Source organism: Abramis brama (genome assembly GCF_963993115.1).
Source record: "Abramis brama genome assembly, chromosome: 19".
NCBI classification, from domain to species: domain Eukaryota; kingdom Metazoa; phylum Chordata; class Actinopteri; order Cypriniformes; family Leuciscidae; genus Abramis; species Abramis brama.
This window is the reverse complement of record NC_139981.1, coordinates 3961882-3975505: the sequence shown is the minus strand read 5'-3', so window position 1 is coordinate 3975505 and position 13624 is coordinate 3961882. Positions and strand designations below refer to the sequence as shown.

At 38.0% G+C, this 13624-nt stretch overlaps 1 protein-coding gene across 2 annotated transcripts; it reads right to left on the bottom strand.

The window, feature by feature from the left end:
* Nucleotides 1-4043: 4043 nt before the first annotated feature.
* Nucleotides 4044-10003, bottom strand: LOC311069541 (E3 ubiquitin-protein ligase TRIM47-like). 2 transcript variants are annotated; one of them, XM_084092757.1, is made up of 8 exons: nt 9853-10003; nt 8818-9743; nt 6892-6987; nt 6342-6575; nt 6092-6248; nt 5477-5515; nt 5260-5296; nt 4044-4717 (listed from the first exon to the last, which is right to left on the bottom strand). In XM_084092757.1, the coding sequence occupies exons 2-8, from the start codon at nt 9376-9378 to the stop codon at nt 4669-4671; spliced, it is 1173 nt and encodes a 390-aa protein (XP_083948883.1). In that variant the 5' UTR covers nt 9379-9743; nt 9853-10003; the 3' UTR covers nt 4044-4668. The 2 variants fall into 2 exon arrangements, with proteins under 2 accessions (XP_083948883.1, XP_083948884.1); XM_084092758.1 differs by having other exon boundaries at nt 8818-9312; nt 9853-9983.
* Between the last annotated feature and the right edge of the window lie 3621 nt (nt 10004-13624).

Here is a 13624-nt window from a genome sequence, read left to right as displayed (position 1 = left end):
GGGGGTGAATTATTTTATAACTTTAGTTGATTAATATTTAAATTTAAGGGTGTGGCCAAGCCACTTGAGTGACAGATGGATTGCCGCTGTCAGTGCTAGCCGTTTGTCTGCTGTTACTAGCCGTCACTTCACCTCAGCAATGTTAGCTGCTGAACTTGCCATCTCTGCAGTGTTTGTGCTTTTTTTCGGGATTATTATTTCATACAATTTAATACTTGGGTAACGTTACAAAGCCCACGTCTTTGGATTCCGTCGTTATCGTTCGAGAGAACAAGCAGCGCTGTATTTCAGTTGTTTTCCTCTGTGAACATGCACTAATGGATGTCTGACAATTTCGTTGCTTTTTGGGGTTTTCAAATTTAAAACGTCAATAAATGCTCGTTCGTTCTGCTCCCATGGAACAGATGGATTATAATATGCTTATGTAAGTTACCGTCAGATGAAATCATGCAGGCGTCGGCGCTTTCTCCGTCCGTGCAATAAATGCACATGAATGAGCGCGGATTTTCTAGCGCATTTATTTGCACTTCAAAGGCAATATATCTATGGTTTAACGGTTAAACCATAACCCATTTGAGAGACGGCCAACATCAGAATTTGAAATGGACTGAATAAGCTCTCTACGAACTTGAGCGATGCCGCGCTGACGGACCATGAAAGAGTGACGGACATGTATGCACATAAATCACTGTCATACACAAACACTCTCGAAGTAATACACAGTCTCACTTGTAGCCATGTCTTTTAACTATTATAATATTTCGAAGGGCAAAAATAGGAACGTTTAATTGGCTTTACATCATCAGCTAACTCGATCACGTCGAGCTAGGTGATTTCAGATAGCCAGGCTCCTCAGCTCCACTCACGCCCCGCCTGTTGTCTATTTTCTGTTATCCGGGAGTGATGCAAGGCCAAGATGGCGACGGCCGGCTCCGCCCACTTTAGGCTTCAAAAATGCTCTTCAGAAACCTACGGGTGACGTCACGGACACTACGTCCATATTTTTTTACAGTCTGGTTACATCCATAGACAGTAAAAGAAATGGACACAGCGACCCCATTGGAACTCAATTGAGACAAGTGAAGCCCATTTTCAGCGATTTCTTAGCACTTCCTTTCCTGACGCGCAGACTCAAACCGAGCAAGGCGTTACACGGACCACGTGAGCAACCCGTCTGCCTTCTAGTAGCTGTGCCAAGAGAAATCTGAATCATTCCCTTCCGAATCTTGCAGAGACGGAGAGTGTGAGTAGGAGCTGTCCATAAGCTTGGAGCAGGAGAAACTTTTGCTAGGTATTCTGATTAATTATATTGTCATTTTGCCTCCACGTCCCCCCGATTGCCCGTGAGCTTCTCCTCCCGTCTATACGGTAATCTCTCTAGTGTGCGACAGAGAGTCGCGTGGTTATGACGCAATCGTTAGCCTACTTTTACAAAAACTGCTTCTACGGGTCCATAACATAAGCTACAAGGTAATGGAGCATTTTATACATTGTCGTGTATCTTTAGAAATAAATAATGGACAAATGGAGTCTTTAAACGCCTCAGATGTAAAGTTACTCGCTGTCAAAGTGACGCCAAAATGAATGGGAGTCAATGGGATGCTAACGCAAGTGAAGTTCTGCTACAAGATGTCGGCACCCGGCCGACTTCAACTTCCGGTCGACTTCCTTCCCGCCTGGTTACATCCAGCCGCAGCCGATGTCGAAATCGGACGAAAGCCCCACCCCTGCTGAAGAGACCACGCCCACCACAACCTCGGAGCCGGCTACAGAGTGACCTCACTTCTCTGTGGCAACCTAGACTGTTTATCTTTATCCTTTTTTTTCTTTTCTTTTTGAAATTGAAATATATATATATATATATATATATATATATATATATATATATATATATGAGACTTGAGCCACAATCTTAGTTACAGCAATACTACAGAGAATGCAAGTTCTTTTACCACCTTTGCTGATAACGGTCACTATTCAGTGGTGTGTTCCTGACCCTAGTCAGTCCATGGTGCCGCACGTCAAGAGCGTTGTTGGGAATGGGGCCTGTAATGCTCTGTGTATGGATTGATGACTGATGGATTTTCCGCCTCAGAGGAAAAGCAGTGGATGGAAGAGCGTGGCTCCCTGTTCACAAACTTTTCAGTCATTTTTCTCTTTTAAACTTCATCCGATCCTTGATTTTTCAGGGCTGATGAGTGAAATGACAAATTGTCCTCTTAGGAGTTGGTTAAAGGACAATGTAAAAAAAAAAAAAAAAAAAAACTTTTTAAAAAGTGTTTAAATAGCTCTACATTCCAATTTTTAGCCCTGAAAACTGTAGGGTGTCAGAAGATCTGGGCGAGTGAATATAGGTTTTAGTCTTAGTCTGTTTTTAATGATGTTTTACAGTTTTAATCAGATCTACATTTCAAAGTTTAGGACAAAGGGGAATTAAACCACTGCTTTTATCAAATATATATTTTTGTTCTTAAGTCTCTGTACATACATTTTCTGACTCTTTATTTTGCTAACATTTCCAAGTGTTAATAAGATGTTGTACGATTAGGCCAAATAAATGTTTGACCCCCCTTGTGTTTGTTTGTTTTTCTGAAATGATTTTTTTTTTTTTTTATTAAAAATATCAAACACCTTCATTATTACAAAGAACATGTTTTGAATTGAACAAAGAATTGTGATGCACATTTAGCTGACTGACATTCAAGATCTTTCAGACGAAAAAAAGGATGTTAATTCACACGAAAAAACTGAAAGACAGAAATGTCCAAGTATTACATGCTATCACATTATTAAAGGTATAATTTACCCATTTTTGGGCGAATTAAATGATTTCCCTCATATTGTATGCATTTATACTACTGTGGAACAAAAAATATGTACTTTTTTTTTATATGACATGTTTTTACAATTCTTTAACATTAAAATAAGTCAAGCAAGCTTAACTCGTTTTTTTTTAAGTTAGTTTAATGTAATTTAAGTTTAAATGACTTAAACAACCAAGTTGCAATTTTATTTTTATTTTTTTGTGTACAAGGTCTGTTTTTTTCTGTCCAAGTCAATGAAGTCCAGCATTCTTCAGAATATCAGCTCTTGAGTTCCACAGAAGACAAGTTTGGAATGACATGAGAACGTTAGAATTTACTATAAATGATGATCATATCTTTTACAAGCTTTCAAACACTGATTTTTTTTGACTGAAAAAAATCATGTTTTGATCAAGATTGGTGCATTTTCTCCATGGCTCATTCCATCAGGATTTCTTCTCTTCTCTAAGTCAAATAAACACTCCACAAAAGAGTCCAAAAGCAGCAGGTACAAACCTCAGATGCTGAAAGTTCTAGAAGGTGTACAAGTTAATAACTCATCAGTCTTTTCTACACCTGATGCTTCCTGCAGATGTATTAGTATTGTTGAGTTTTTGTTTTTTTTCATAATGACAGTTAAAATTAAATGAACGTTGATATTCCTGGTAATTAAGTGGAAGTTTGTCCCACTTAAAGGGATAGATCACCCAAAAATGAAAATTCTGTCATCATGTATACTCGCCCTCAAGTTGTTCCAAACCTGTCAACTGTCTGGTTGACAACATTCTTTAAAATATCGTCCACATATCTTCAACAGAAGAAAGAAACTCATACAGGTTTGGAACAACATGAGGGTGAGTAAATGATGACAGCATTTTTATTTTTGGTTGAACTATCAGTTTAAGATCCTGTAGGATGAAAGAACCTAAAAGTGTTTTACCCTTGTGTTCAGATTACGACACCAACACAACAAATATTAAATCACTTTCTCTAAATCTGTGAATATGGAGTAGCTTGTTCTTTATCTTGCATTTTATTAGTACTAATACAGCAGTGAATGGAGTTCAAATGGTTTTGTGATCACACTAGCGTGTCCTCAGAGAGTGTTGCCCTGCTGCTCTTGATGGGTCAGGTTAGTTACTGCATTTTTATGGGTTTTTAATGTTTGAGTGGAATTATTGGCCGTGTTTTACCCAAGTGAAGTTCATTCAGATATGCAAGAAAAAACAGCTAAACAGTCCCATTGTTACGAAGATATTTTTAATTTTCCAAAGGCAAAAATGGAAATTATGTGACTTGAGAGCAACACAACAATCTATATATTTCAACCATATATACATTCCTTTATAAAATTTTTACAAAATTTGAAGACACTAAAACAAATATATTTATATTATCTTATAATCATATTTGTGTTATACTCAACTTAAATATAATTATAATATCATTATTATCTTACTATTGAAATGGCCTAACAGTTGAAATTTGAGCATTTAATATTTTGTTGATTTGTACAGATGATCTCTGGACAAATAAGTTTGTGTTGACACATGAATAACAAAGAAATAGCAGGCTGAATTTCAACTTCCATCATCAAATGGTTGCAGAATTACGAGAACATTTCTGTTATAGCACCACCTAGTGCTGGAATTTGACAATATTTTGTATGGCACCTCCAAACATATAGGTTAATAAGTCAATGAGCCATTCCAAAAAATCCATTGTTCTGTTTAAATGTTTTTCATAATTATCACACAAAAAGATTTACTGAGTAACTGAGCAATAGTTTTATTGCCATTTAAGTGTTATTCTAATATAACAATCTACCCATTCAGTAACAAGGTCCTTTGGTAGATGCAGTCTATCATTCCATTTCTGATTCCGATTCCAATTCCGAATCCGTATCCTCATTACTGCAATCAAGGTCATATTAATACAAGGTCATATTATTTTAGAAATCAGTTTTTTACATAGAAAAGAGTAGTTGCTAAATCAACTACAGAAAATATGCACAGATGTGATAACTGATTAAAAAACATTAAAACATTAAAGCTGACAAACAGGCTTTACGGTTCAAGGGTTAATTAAACACATAACCACAAACCATTAAGACATAACCACAAAACAATTTAATATTATATGCATGCACTAATTTCCAGCATGCAATTATGCTAATGAAATAAATTACTTGGTGGAAGAATTGATTACTGTTATTATTAAAATATTATGTATTTAACATTTGTGTATTTTCTCATATTGCTGTTTTATTAAAGCAATAAAACAATTAAGGCTGTGTGTTAGAATGAACATTCTTAGATGAGATCTAAGTGATAATACATGATGACAGGAAATATCTATGATTAATAAATACCTCAGCCATTGCTATCAGTTTTTTAAAGAAAAAAAAAAAAGATTAGCAAGTACGATAGAGTGGTTTAAAACTTATGACACTTACGACTCAATATCTGTCAGCAACACAGGGCAATCTTGACCTAAACAAATTAAAATAAAACATGCATGTTTCACTGAGTAAAGAACTCAAACATGACAGTTATTTGTTAAGTATAATGTGAGCATCTTTGAACAACCCATGGCCTTTAGTATTGAATGATGTTATGTCAAAAAAAAATTTTTTTTTTTTTTTTTTTTTTCTAATAGAAAAGTGTACTTACTGCTCTGGAACCTGTTTTGAAATATTTGGACATCAGCAACTATGAAGAAAGATATACAATATTCACTTACATTATGTGGGAATTCACTGCATCAGTCAGATGACAATGTTATACAACATTTGAGGAACAGTTTTCAGTCAACATTCCCACAGCGATGTGATTTCTCTCATTTATATATTTATAACAGGACATTATACAGTCTCTGTCTCCAATGTTGTGGTGAATTTAGCGGCTAATAAGCACTCCATCTCAAACTGTTCCATTATTATATATATTTATTTTTTTATTTTTTATTTAACCTTTATTTAACCAGGAAAGTCCCATTGAGGTTAAAAACCTCTTTTTCAAGGGAGTCCTGGCCAAGAGGCAGCAAAAACACAATCAATTACATTTATAAAAGTTATACAACACAAATAATTAAAAACATTTACAATTTAAACAGGTCATTTCAGGTATTTATAGATTAAGTTGAGACAACACACTGTACTTGTACTTTTTGGTTGTTTACTGTAATACATTGTATCAGGCCACTCGGTAGATTTGATACAGATGAAAAGTTGGGTACAAATTTAGTACATTTAAAAAGCAGAATACTTCTTGACATTGTTATCTTACCTGTCTCTGATATTCTGCCCATGTGCTCTTCACAGAGTTTGTCCAGTTGTTTCTTCAGGTGAGATACAGATTTCTCTACATTCTCAAATGTCTGGATGTCATTAATCTTCCTGGGTGAGGCTGTGCGCTGAGTGAATGTAGAACAGGAAGCATAATTCTGCAATTGGACGAAAAAACAATAACTTTAAAACAAGAATCAACACTGAATCAAAAACACTGTCAAGATTTCATTCAAAATATTTTTCTTTACCTGGAAGAAATAAACGTGATCCTCAGTGTGTAAAAGTGGCTCAAGTTTACAAGTCTCCTTCTGTAGTTTAACAATCTCCTGCCGCAGCATCTGTATGTGACTCTCTGCATCTCGTAATTCCTTGTTCTCCTGAGCTCTGGTCTTCTTTCTCACCTCGGCTCGTATGTTCTGAATGGAGCGGATGATCTCAGTGAAGATTCGGTCACTGTTCTCCACTGCTGCCTGTGCAGAGCGCTGTCACAACACACACAACTTAGTCAAACTCCTGACACACTGACATGACAGATCATATACAGTATGTAGAGTAAACTATAAGGCAAGCCAATCATTGGTTGTCCTAAAAAGTGTAAAGACAGAAAACATTGCTGCTTGTTTGTGTCACGAGGTCAAGGTTTTGCTGGTTAGCTTTAGCCACTGCTGGTATGACATCTGACTTCATCCTGATGGCCATTTAATAATATCCAGCCTGATCCCACGATACAAACATAACTATGCAGTGTACATACATTTATGCAAATTTTTTACATTTTCCAGGTTTAATGATCATTACCTTATGTAAGTCCAAATTTTTCGTAGACTGTCGAATCTCCTTGTCTATGTCATTGGCTTGCTGACTGAAATCCCTCTTTTTTATTTTCAGTTCCTCCTAAGGATGAATTCACAATCAACAAGAATCCTGTTCTTTATGGAATCAGTTTATTTGTATTTGTACATAAATCTGCTGTTCATTATTTTGTTTTTGCACGTTCTATACACAGTGGGGAGAACAAGTATTTGATACACTGCCGATTTTGCAGGTTTTCCTACTTACAAAGCATGTAGAGGTCTGTAATTTTTATCATAGGTAAACTTCAACGGTGAGAGACGGAATCTAAAACAAAAATCCAGAAAATCACATTGTATGATTTTAAAATAATTAAGTCGCAGTTTATTGCATGACATAAGTATTTGATCACCTACCAACCAGTAAGAATTCCGGATCTCACAGACCTGTTAGTTTTTCTTTAAGAAGCCCTCCTTTTCTCCACTCATTACCTGTATTAACTGCACCTGTTTGAACTCGTTAGCTGTATAAAAGACACCTGTCCACACACTCAATCAAACAGACTCCAACCTCTCCACAATGGCCAAGACCAGAGAGCTGTGTAAGGACATCAGGGATAAAATTGTAGACCTGCACAAGGCTGGGATGGGCTACAGGACAATAGGCAAGCAGCTTGGTGAGAAGGCAACAACTGTTGGCGCAATTATTAGAAAATGGAAGAAGTTCAAGATGACAGTCAGTCTCCCTCGGTCTGGGGCACCATGCAAGATCTCACCTCGTGGGGCATCAATGATCATGAGGAAGGTGAGGGATCAGCCCAGAACTACACGGCAGGACCTGGTCAATGAACTGAAGAGAGCTGGGACCACAGTCTCAAAGAAAACCATTAGTAACACACTACGCCGTCATGGATTAAAATCCTGCAGCGCACGCAAGGTCCCCCTGCTCAAGCCAGCGCATGTCCAGGCCCGTCTGAAGTTTACCAATGACCATCTGGATGATCCAGATGAGGAATGGGAGAAGGTCATGTGGTCTGATGAGACAAAAATAGAGCTTTTTGGTCTAAACCAAAAAGAGTTTTGGTCTGGGGCCATGTATCGCGAGATCTTGGCCAACAACCTCCTTCCCTCAGTAAGAGCATTGAAGATGGGTCGTGGCTGGGTCTTCCAGCATGACAACGACCCGAAACACACAGCCAGGGCAACTAAGGAGTGGCTCCATAAGAAGCATCTCAAGGTCCTGGAGTGGCCTAGCCAGTCTCCAGACCTGAACCCAATAGAAAATCTTTGGAGGGAGCTGAAAGTCCGTATTGCCCAGCGACAGCCCCAAAACCTGAAGGATCTGGAGGAGGTCTGTATGGAGGAGTGGGCCAAAATCCCTGCTGCAGTGTGTGCAAACCTGGTCAAGAACTACAGCAGGGGTGTCAAACTCAGTTCCTAGTGAGCCACAGCCTTCAGAGTTTAGCTTAAACCCTAATTAAACACACCTGATCAGCTAATCAAGTCCTTCAGGCTTATTTGAAAACTGCAGGTGTGTGTGCTGAAGCAGGGTTGGAACAAAACTCTGTAGGGCTGTGGCCCTCCAGGAACTGAGTTTGACACCTGTGAACTACAGGAAACGTATGATCTCTGTAATTGCAAACAAAGGTTCTGTACCAAATATTAAGTTCTGCTTTTCTGATGTACCATATACTTATGTCATGCAATAAAATGCAAATTAATTGCTTAAAAATCATACAATGTGATTTTTCTGGATTTTTGTCACTCACAGTTGAAGAGAACCTATGATAAAAATTACAGACTTCTACATGCTTTGTAAGTGGGAAAACCTGCAAAATCGGCAGTGTATCAAATACTTGTTCTCCCCACTGTATAAACACATACACGCGACACATATATACAGAGAGAGAGAGAGAGAGACATCTTACTGTACCTGTTTTGTTGCCATTTCAGCTGCAGCTGAGACTGTTTTATGTCCACTGTGCTGATTCCCCATACAAACTACACAAATACAATTCTTGTCATTGTAGCAGTAAATCTCCAGTGCTTTATGATGTTGAGGGCAGATCTGATGCTGTAGATTTGGTGAAGCTTTGACCAGCTTGTGCATTTTAAAAGCTTTAGACTCATAATGAGGACGAACATGAGTTTGGCAGTAAGAAGCCATACAAACCAAACAAGAATGGATGGCTTTTACTTTTCTTCCTTTGCAAACATCACACGTCACATCTCCAGGTCCAGCTAGATCTTCCCTCTTCATTCCCTCTAAAATATCAGCAAGCACAGTGCTTCTGCTGAGAGCTGGTCTTTGGTTGAATGTTGTCCTGCATGTAGGACAGCTGTAAACACCTCTATGAATCTCCTGGTCCCAGCAGCTCTTAATACAGTCCATGCAGAAACTGTGCCCACAAGATGTAGTCACTGGATCCTTAAGCAGATTCAGACAGATCGGGCAGTTTAAAGGATTTTCAGTATCAAAGAGAGATTCTGCCATTTTTAGTGCTTTCAAACTCAGTGGAAAATTCACTGTAGAATAACAGGAGTTAGGATTCTTTTTTAAAATCAGAATGGGAATGAAATGAAAATGAAAGTAAAAATAAATTTCCTGCTCCTGGACTTTTCTTAAGTTTCAGAAACAGATTAAGTTTCACTATCTGCACCATACCATCCCAACAAGCACTATACATATAAATATCAAATTCAAAAAACACATTTGCCCTACTGTAAACCTGCTGCTCAATTCTCAAAACACTCTAACACAAGAGCTTGACAAACAAGTTGAGATCCCATGTGGTATGCACAGTGTAGTCTGTGTTTGTCAGGTTCTCCCAGTAGTGGTAAAAGGTATTTTGTGTAGACCTACAACACAATTAAAACAACACAGCTATAACAAACTGCTAAGGTAGAGTGTGGAAAAAACACCTTTCATTTTTTAACCTATACACACAAAATACATTTTTATTATTACCTCTTTCTTGGCCCAGTTAGTATCAGTCACTTCACTGTCAACCGTGTTACTGGAGATAATAAAATAACGCAAATGAGCAACAGAAATGGAACAGACTTATGTGTGCGCGAATCGGAGGAAGTGCTCAAACTGACCAGAAAAAAAGTGTGCTGCTCTTAAAGGGGCAGTGCCCAATTCTGCCTTCAACAACCCGAACACCATTGCCGCGTCACTCACGAATTTATTTATTTTTACAGTCAGACAATGAGCTGAGGTAACGTGACGGCTAACAGACAGCAGACAAACGGCTAATGATGGTTAAAAGTACTTTTCCTGCCTCTATGTATTAATGTTCATGGGTAGCCTAAATGGGTTCCATTCAGACCTTAACATTAAATATTTTACTGTTGTGTCAACAAGATTCAACAAGACATTTTCACCTGGCTGTACTCAATGTTTAGACCTGTTGTGGTATTTATGCAAATTAGCACATACGTAATTAGATTATGCAAGTTTGTCCATGTTAACAAACAATTTCAAAAAACTTGTAATACATTTTTTTTGTTTGTCTTGATACAAGTAATCAACTCAGTAATTTTCATGGTGATATCTAAAGGTTAATTTTTTTTTACCATATTCATGTAAGAAAAAGAATGAATAGGCGTATGAATAGGCTATATTTGGGTCTTTCTCAAAACTTTCCCCAATTGGGATTCTTTGGGGCTTTTTTTCCCTTACTCGGGACATATTGAGGATACAAAATCAGTTGAGTTTGCTTCTGTTGCAATTTGTTCAACCTTTTTTCATAAAATGACTGGACTAGTAGTACAGTAAACAATTTATTTTAGAAATTACTGTAATTTAGCTAAAGTTTTTTTTTGTTTTTTTGTTGTTTTTTTTCTCATGTTCCAAAGATTATAGTATGTTCCTACTGACCCATAGACAGTATAAGAAATGGACACAGCGACCCCATAGATTTCAACGGAGAAAAGTGAAGTCAATTAGTAGCACTCACTCCTGATGGCTGAGCGTAGAGAAATCTGAATCATTCCCTTCCGAATCTTGCAGAGACGGAGAGCGTGAGTAGGAGCAACTTTATGACTCTCTATGGGCTTCTCCCTTGACTTTATCGGTCTTTATGCCTACACGTCCCCCCGATTGCCTGCGAGCTTCTCCTCCTGTCTATACGGTAATTTCTCTACTGTACGACAGAGAGTCGCGTGGTTACGACGCAATCGTTAGCCTATTTTTACAAAAACTGCTTATACGGGGCCATAACGTAAGATACAAGGTAATGGAGCCTTTTATACATTGTCGTGTTTCTTTAGAAATAAACAATGGATAAATAGAGTCTTTAAACGCCTCAGATGTAAAGATATTCGCTGTCAAAGTGACGCCAAAATGAATGGGAGTCAATGGGATGCTAACAGCAGGTGATGGCTTGCTAACCAACGGCAGCCCCCAGGGAAGGTATGCTTTCCGGGTGCTGGATTACCCCCTTGTACTGACCAGACTGACATACTTCAGGTGAAATTTCCCAATACCTCCTTTTCATGTTTCCCTCCATTCTCTGAGACTGGCAAGAGCAGCTTCCAAATCCCCAGTACTCATCTTGCTGGATCTGTCTGCAGATTTTGACACAGTTAACCACCAGATCCTCCTGTCAACCCTCAAGGCGAAGGGCATCTGAGGTACCACACTCCAATGGATCAAGTCTTTGTGGTGTCTTGGAGGGATGAGGTGTCTACGTAAATCCAGACAAGACAGAGGTACTACTTATCGGTTCAAAAAACCGCCCACAAAACCTCTCACAATACAACTTTAACATAGTAAGATGTCCTGTTACTTTATCCTCTACAGTAAAAGACCTGGGTGTTATACTAGATTGCAACCTGTCTTTTGAAAATCATATTTCATATGTTACAAAAACAGCCTTTTTCCACCTTAGAAACATTGCTAAGCTACGTAATATGCTATCAGTTTCTGATGCAGAAAAGTTAGTTCATGTATTCATGACCTCGAGACTAGATTACTGTAATGCTTTATTAGCTGGTTGTCCTGCATCCTCAATAAACAAGCTACAGTTAGTCCAAAATGCAGCCACTAGAGTTCTTAGTAGATCAAGAAAATATGATCATATAACACCGATTTTATCATCACTACATTGGTTACCTATAAAGTTCCGTTTTAATTATAAGGTATTGCTACTGACTTATAAAGCCCTAAACAGCTTAGCTCCAGTCTATTTAACGGATCTTCTATCGCCCTATAATCCATCGCGCTCTTTAAGATCACTAAATTCGAGGCTTTTGGTCATACCTAGGATATCCAGATCCACCAAAGGAGGGAGAGCATTTTCACATTTAGCTCCAAAACTCTGGAATAGCCTTCCTGATACTGTTCGTTGCTCAGACTCGCTCTCCCAGTTTAAAACTTAAAGACGCATCTCTTCAGCCAGGCATTCATATAATATTTTTAATCTTACAGTTCAAACTACAATCCGGCCTCTAGTTCATAAACGCCAGAGGAGAACTGGCCCCCGACTGAGCCTGGGTTCTCCCAAGGTTTTTTTTTCTCCATTAGGTCACCTGATGGAGTTTCAGGTCACCATTAGGTCACTTGATGGAGTTTTTCGGTTCCTCCTTGCCACTGTTGCCTTTGGCTTGCTCAGTTGGGGATATTTTGGGGATATTTAATTTAATTTTATCAATCAATAAATTCCACTAGAAACAAACCTTGTTGTATTATTTTAATTTAATACTGTGAAGCTGCTTTGATACAATCTGTATTGTGAAAAGCGCTATACAAATATACTTGACTTGACTTGACCTAGCTACTGGGGTGCCTCAGGGCTCAGTGCTTGGACCACTTCTCTTCTCCAGCTACATGTCAGTCATCACTAGGATCTGTCATTCAGAAACATGTTTTTTCCTATCACAGTTATGCTGATGACACACATCTCTACCTCTCATTCCAACCAGATGATCCAACGGTAGCTGCTCGCACCTCGGCCTGTCTGACAGACATTTCTTGCTGGATAAAGGACCACTACATTCAACTCACCCTTGCGAAGACAGAACTACTTGTGGTCTCGACCAACCCAACACTTCATCAACTTCTCCATTCAGCTAGGTTTGTCAACCATAACTCCTCCCAGGACAGCTAGGAACCTTGGAGTTGTGATCAGTTAAACTTCACAGACTGAACTGCCCGGTCCAGTAGATTTGCCTTGTACAACATTAGGAGAATCACTATTTCAATCTATATTTTAACCCATATGGTAAACTATATATTCTCTTGTTGTAGTGCCACCTCATGGCTGACTATCACAAAATTTGAAAACAACACAAATATAATACATTTCATTATAATCCGTTGAAATTAGAGGATTTATTATTATTATTTTTACATTTTTTGAACATTTACAATTTTTTGTACAGATGATCTTTGGAACAAAAGGATGTGTTACCATATCTATGACAAAGAAAAAGAACACTGAACTTTAACTCCAATCATCAAATGGTTGCAGAATTATGTGAACATTTCTGTTATAGCACCACCTAGTGCTAGAATTTGACAATATTTTGTGTGGCTCCTCCAAACAAGTCATTGCTCAATTCGTATGTTTTGGAAGATTATTCACAACACAAAAGCATGTCTTTTCTCTGTAGCTATGTGTGCAACGGTGTTAAATGTAACGGACTAGGGGAAAAAATAATCTAAAAGGTACCGTTATTTAAAAATTTAGTTTTTAAAGCCATATTACTAATTATAATATATAATATGTAATGTA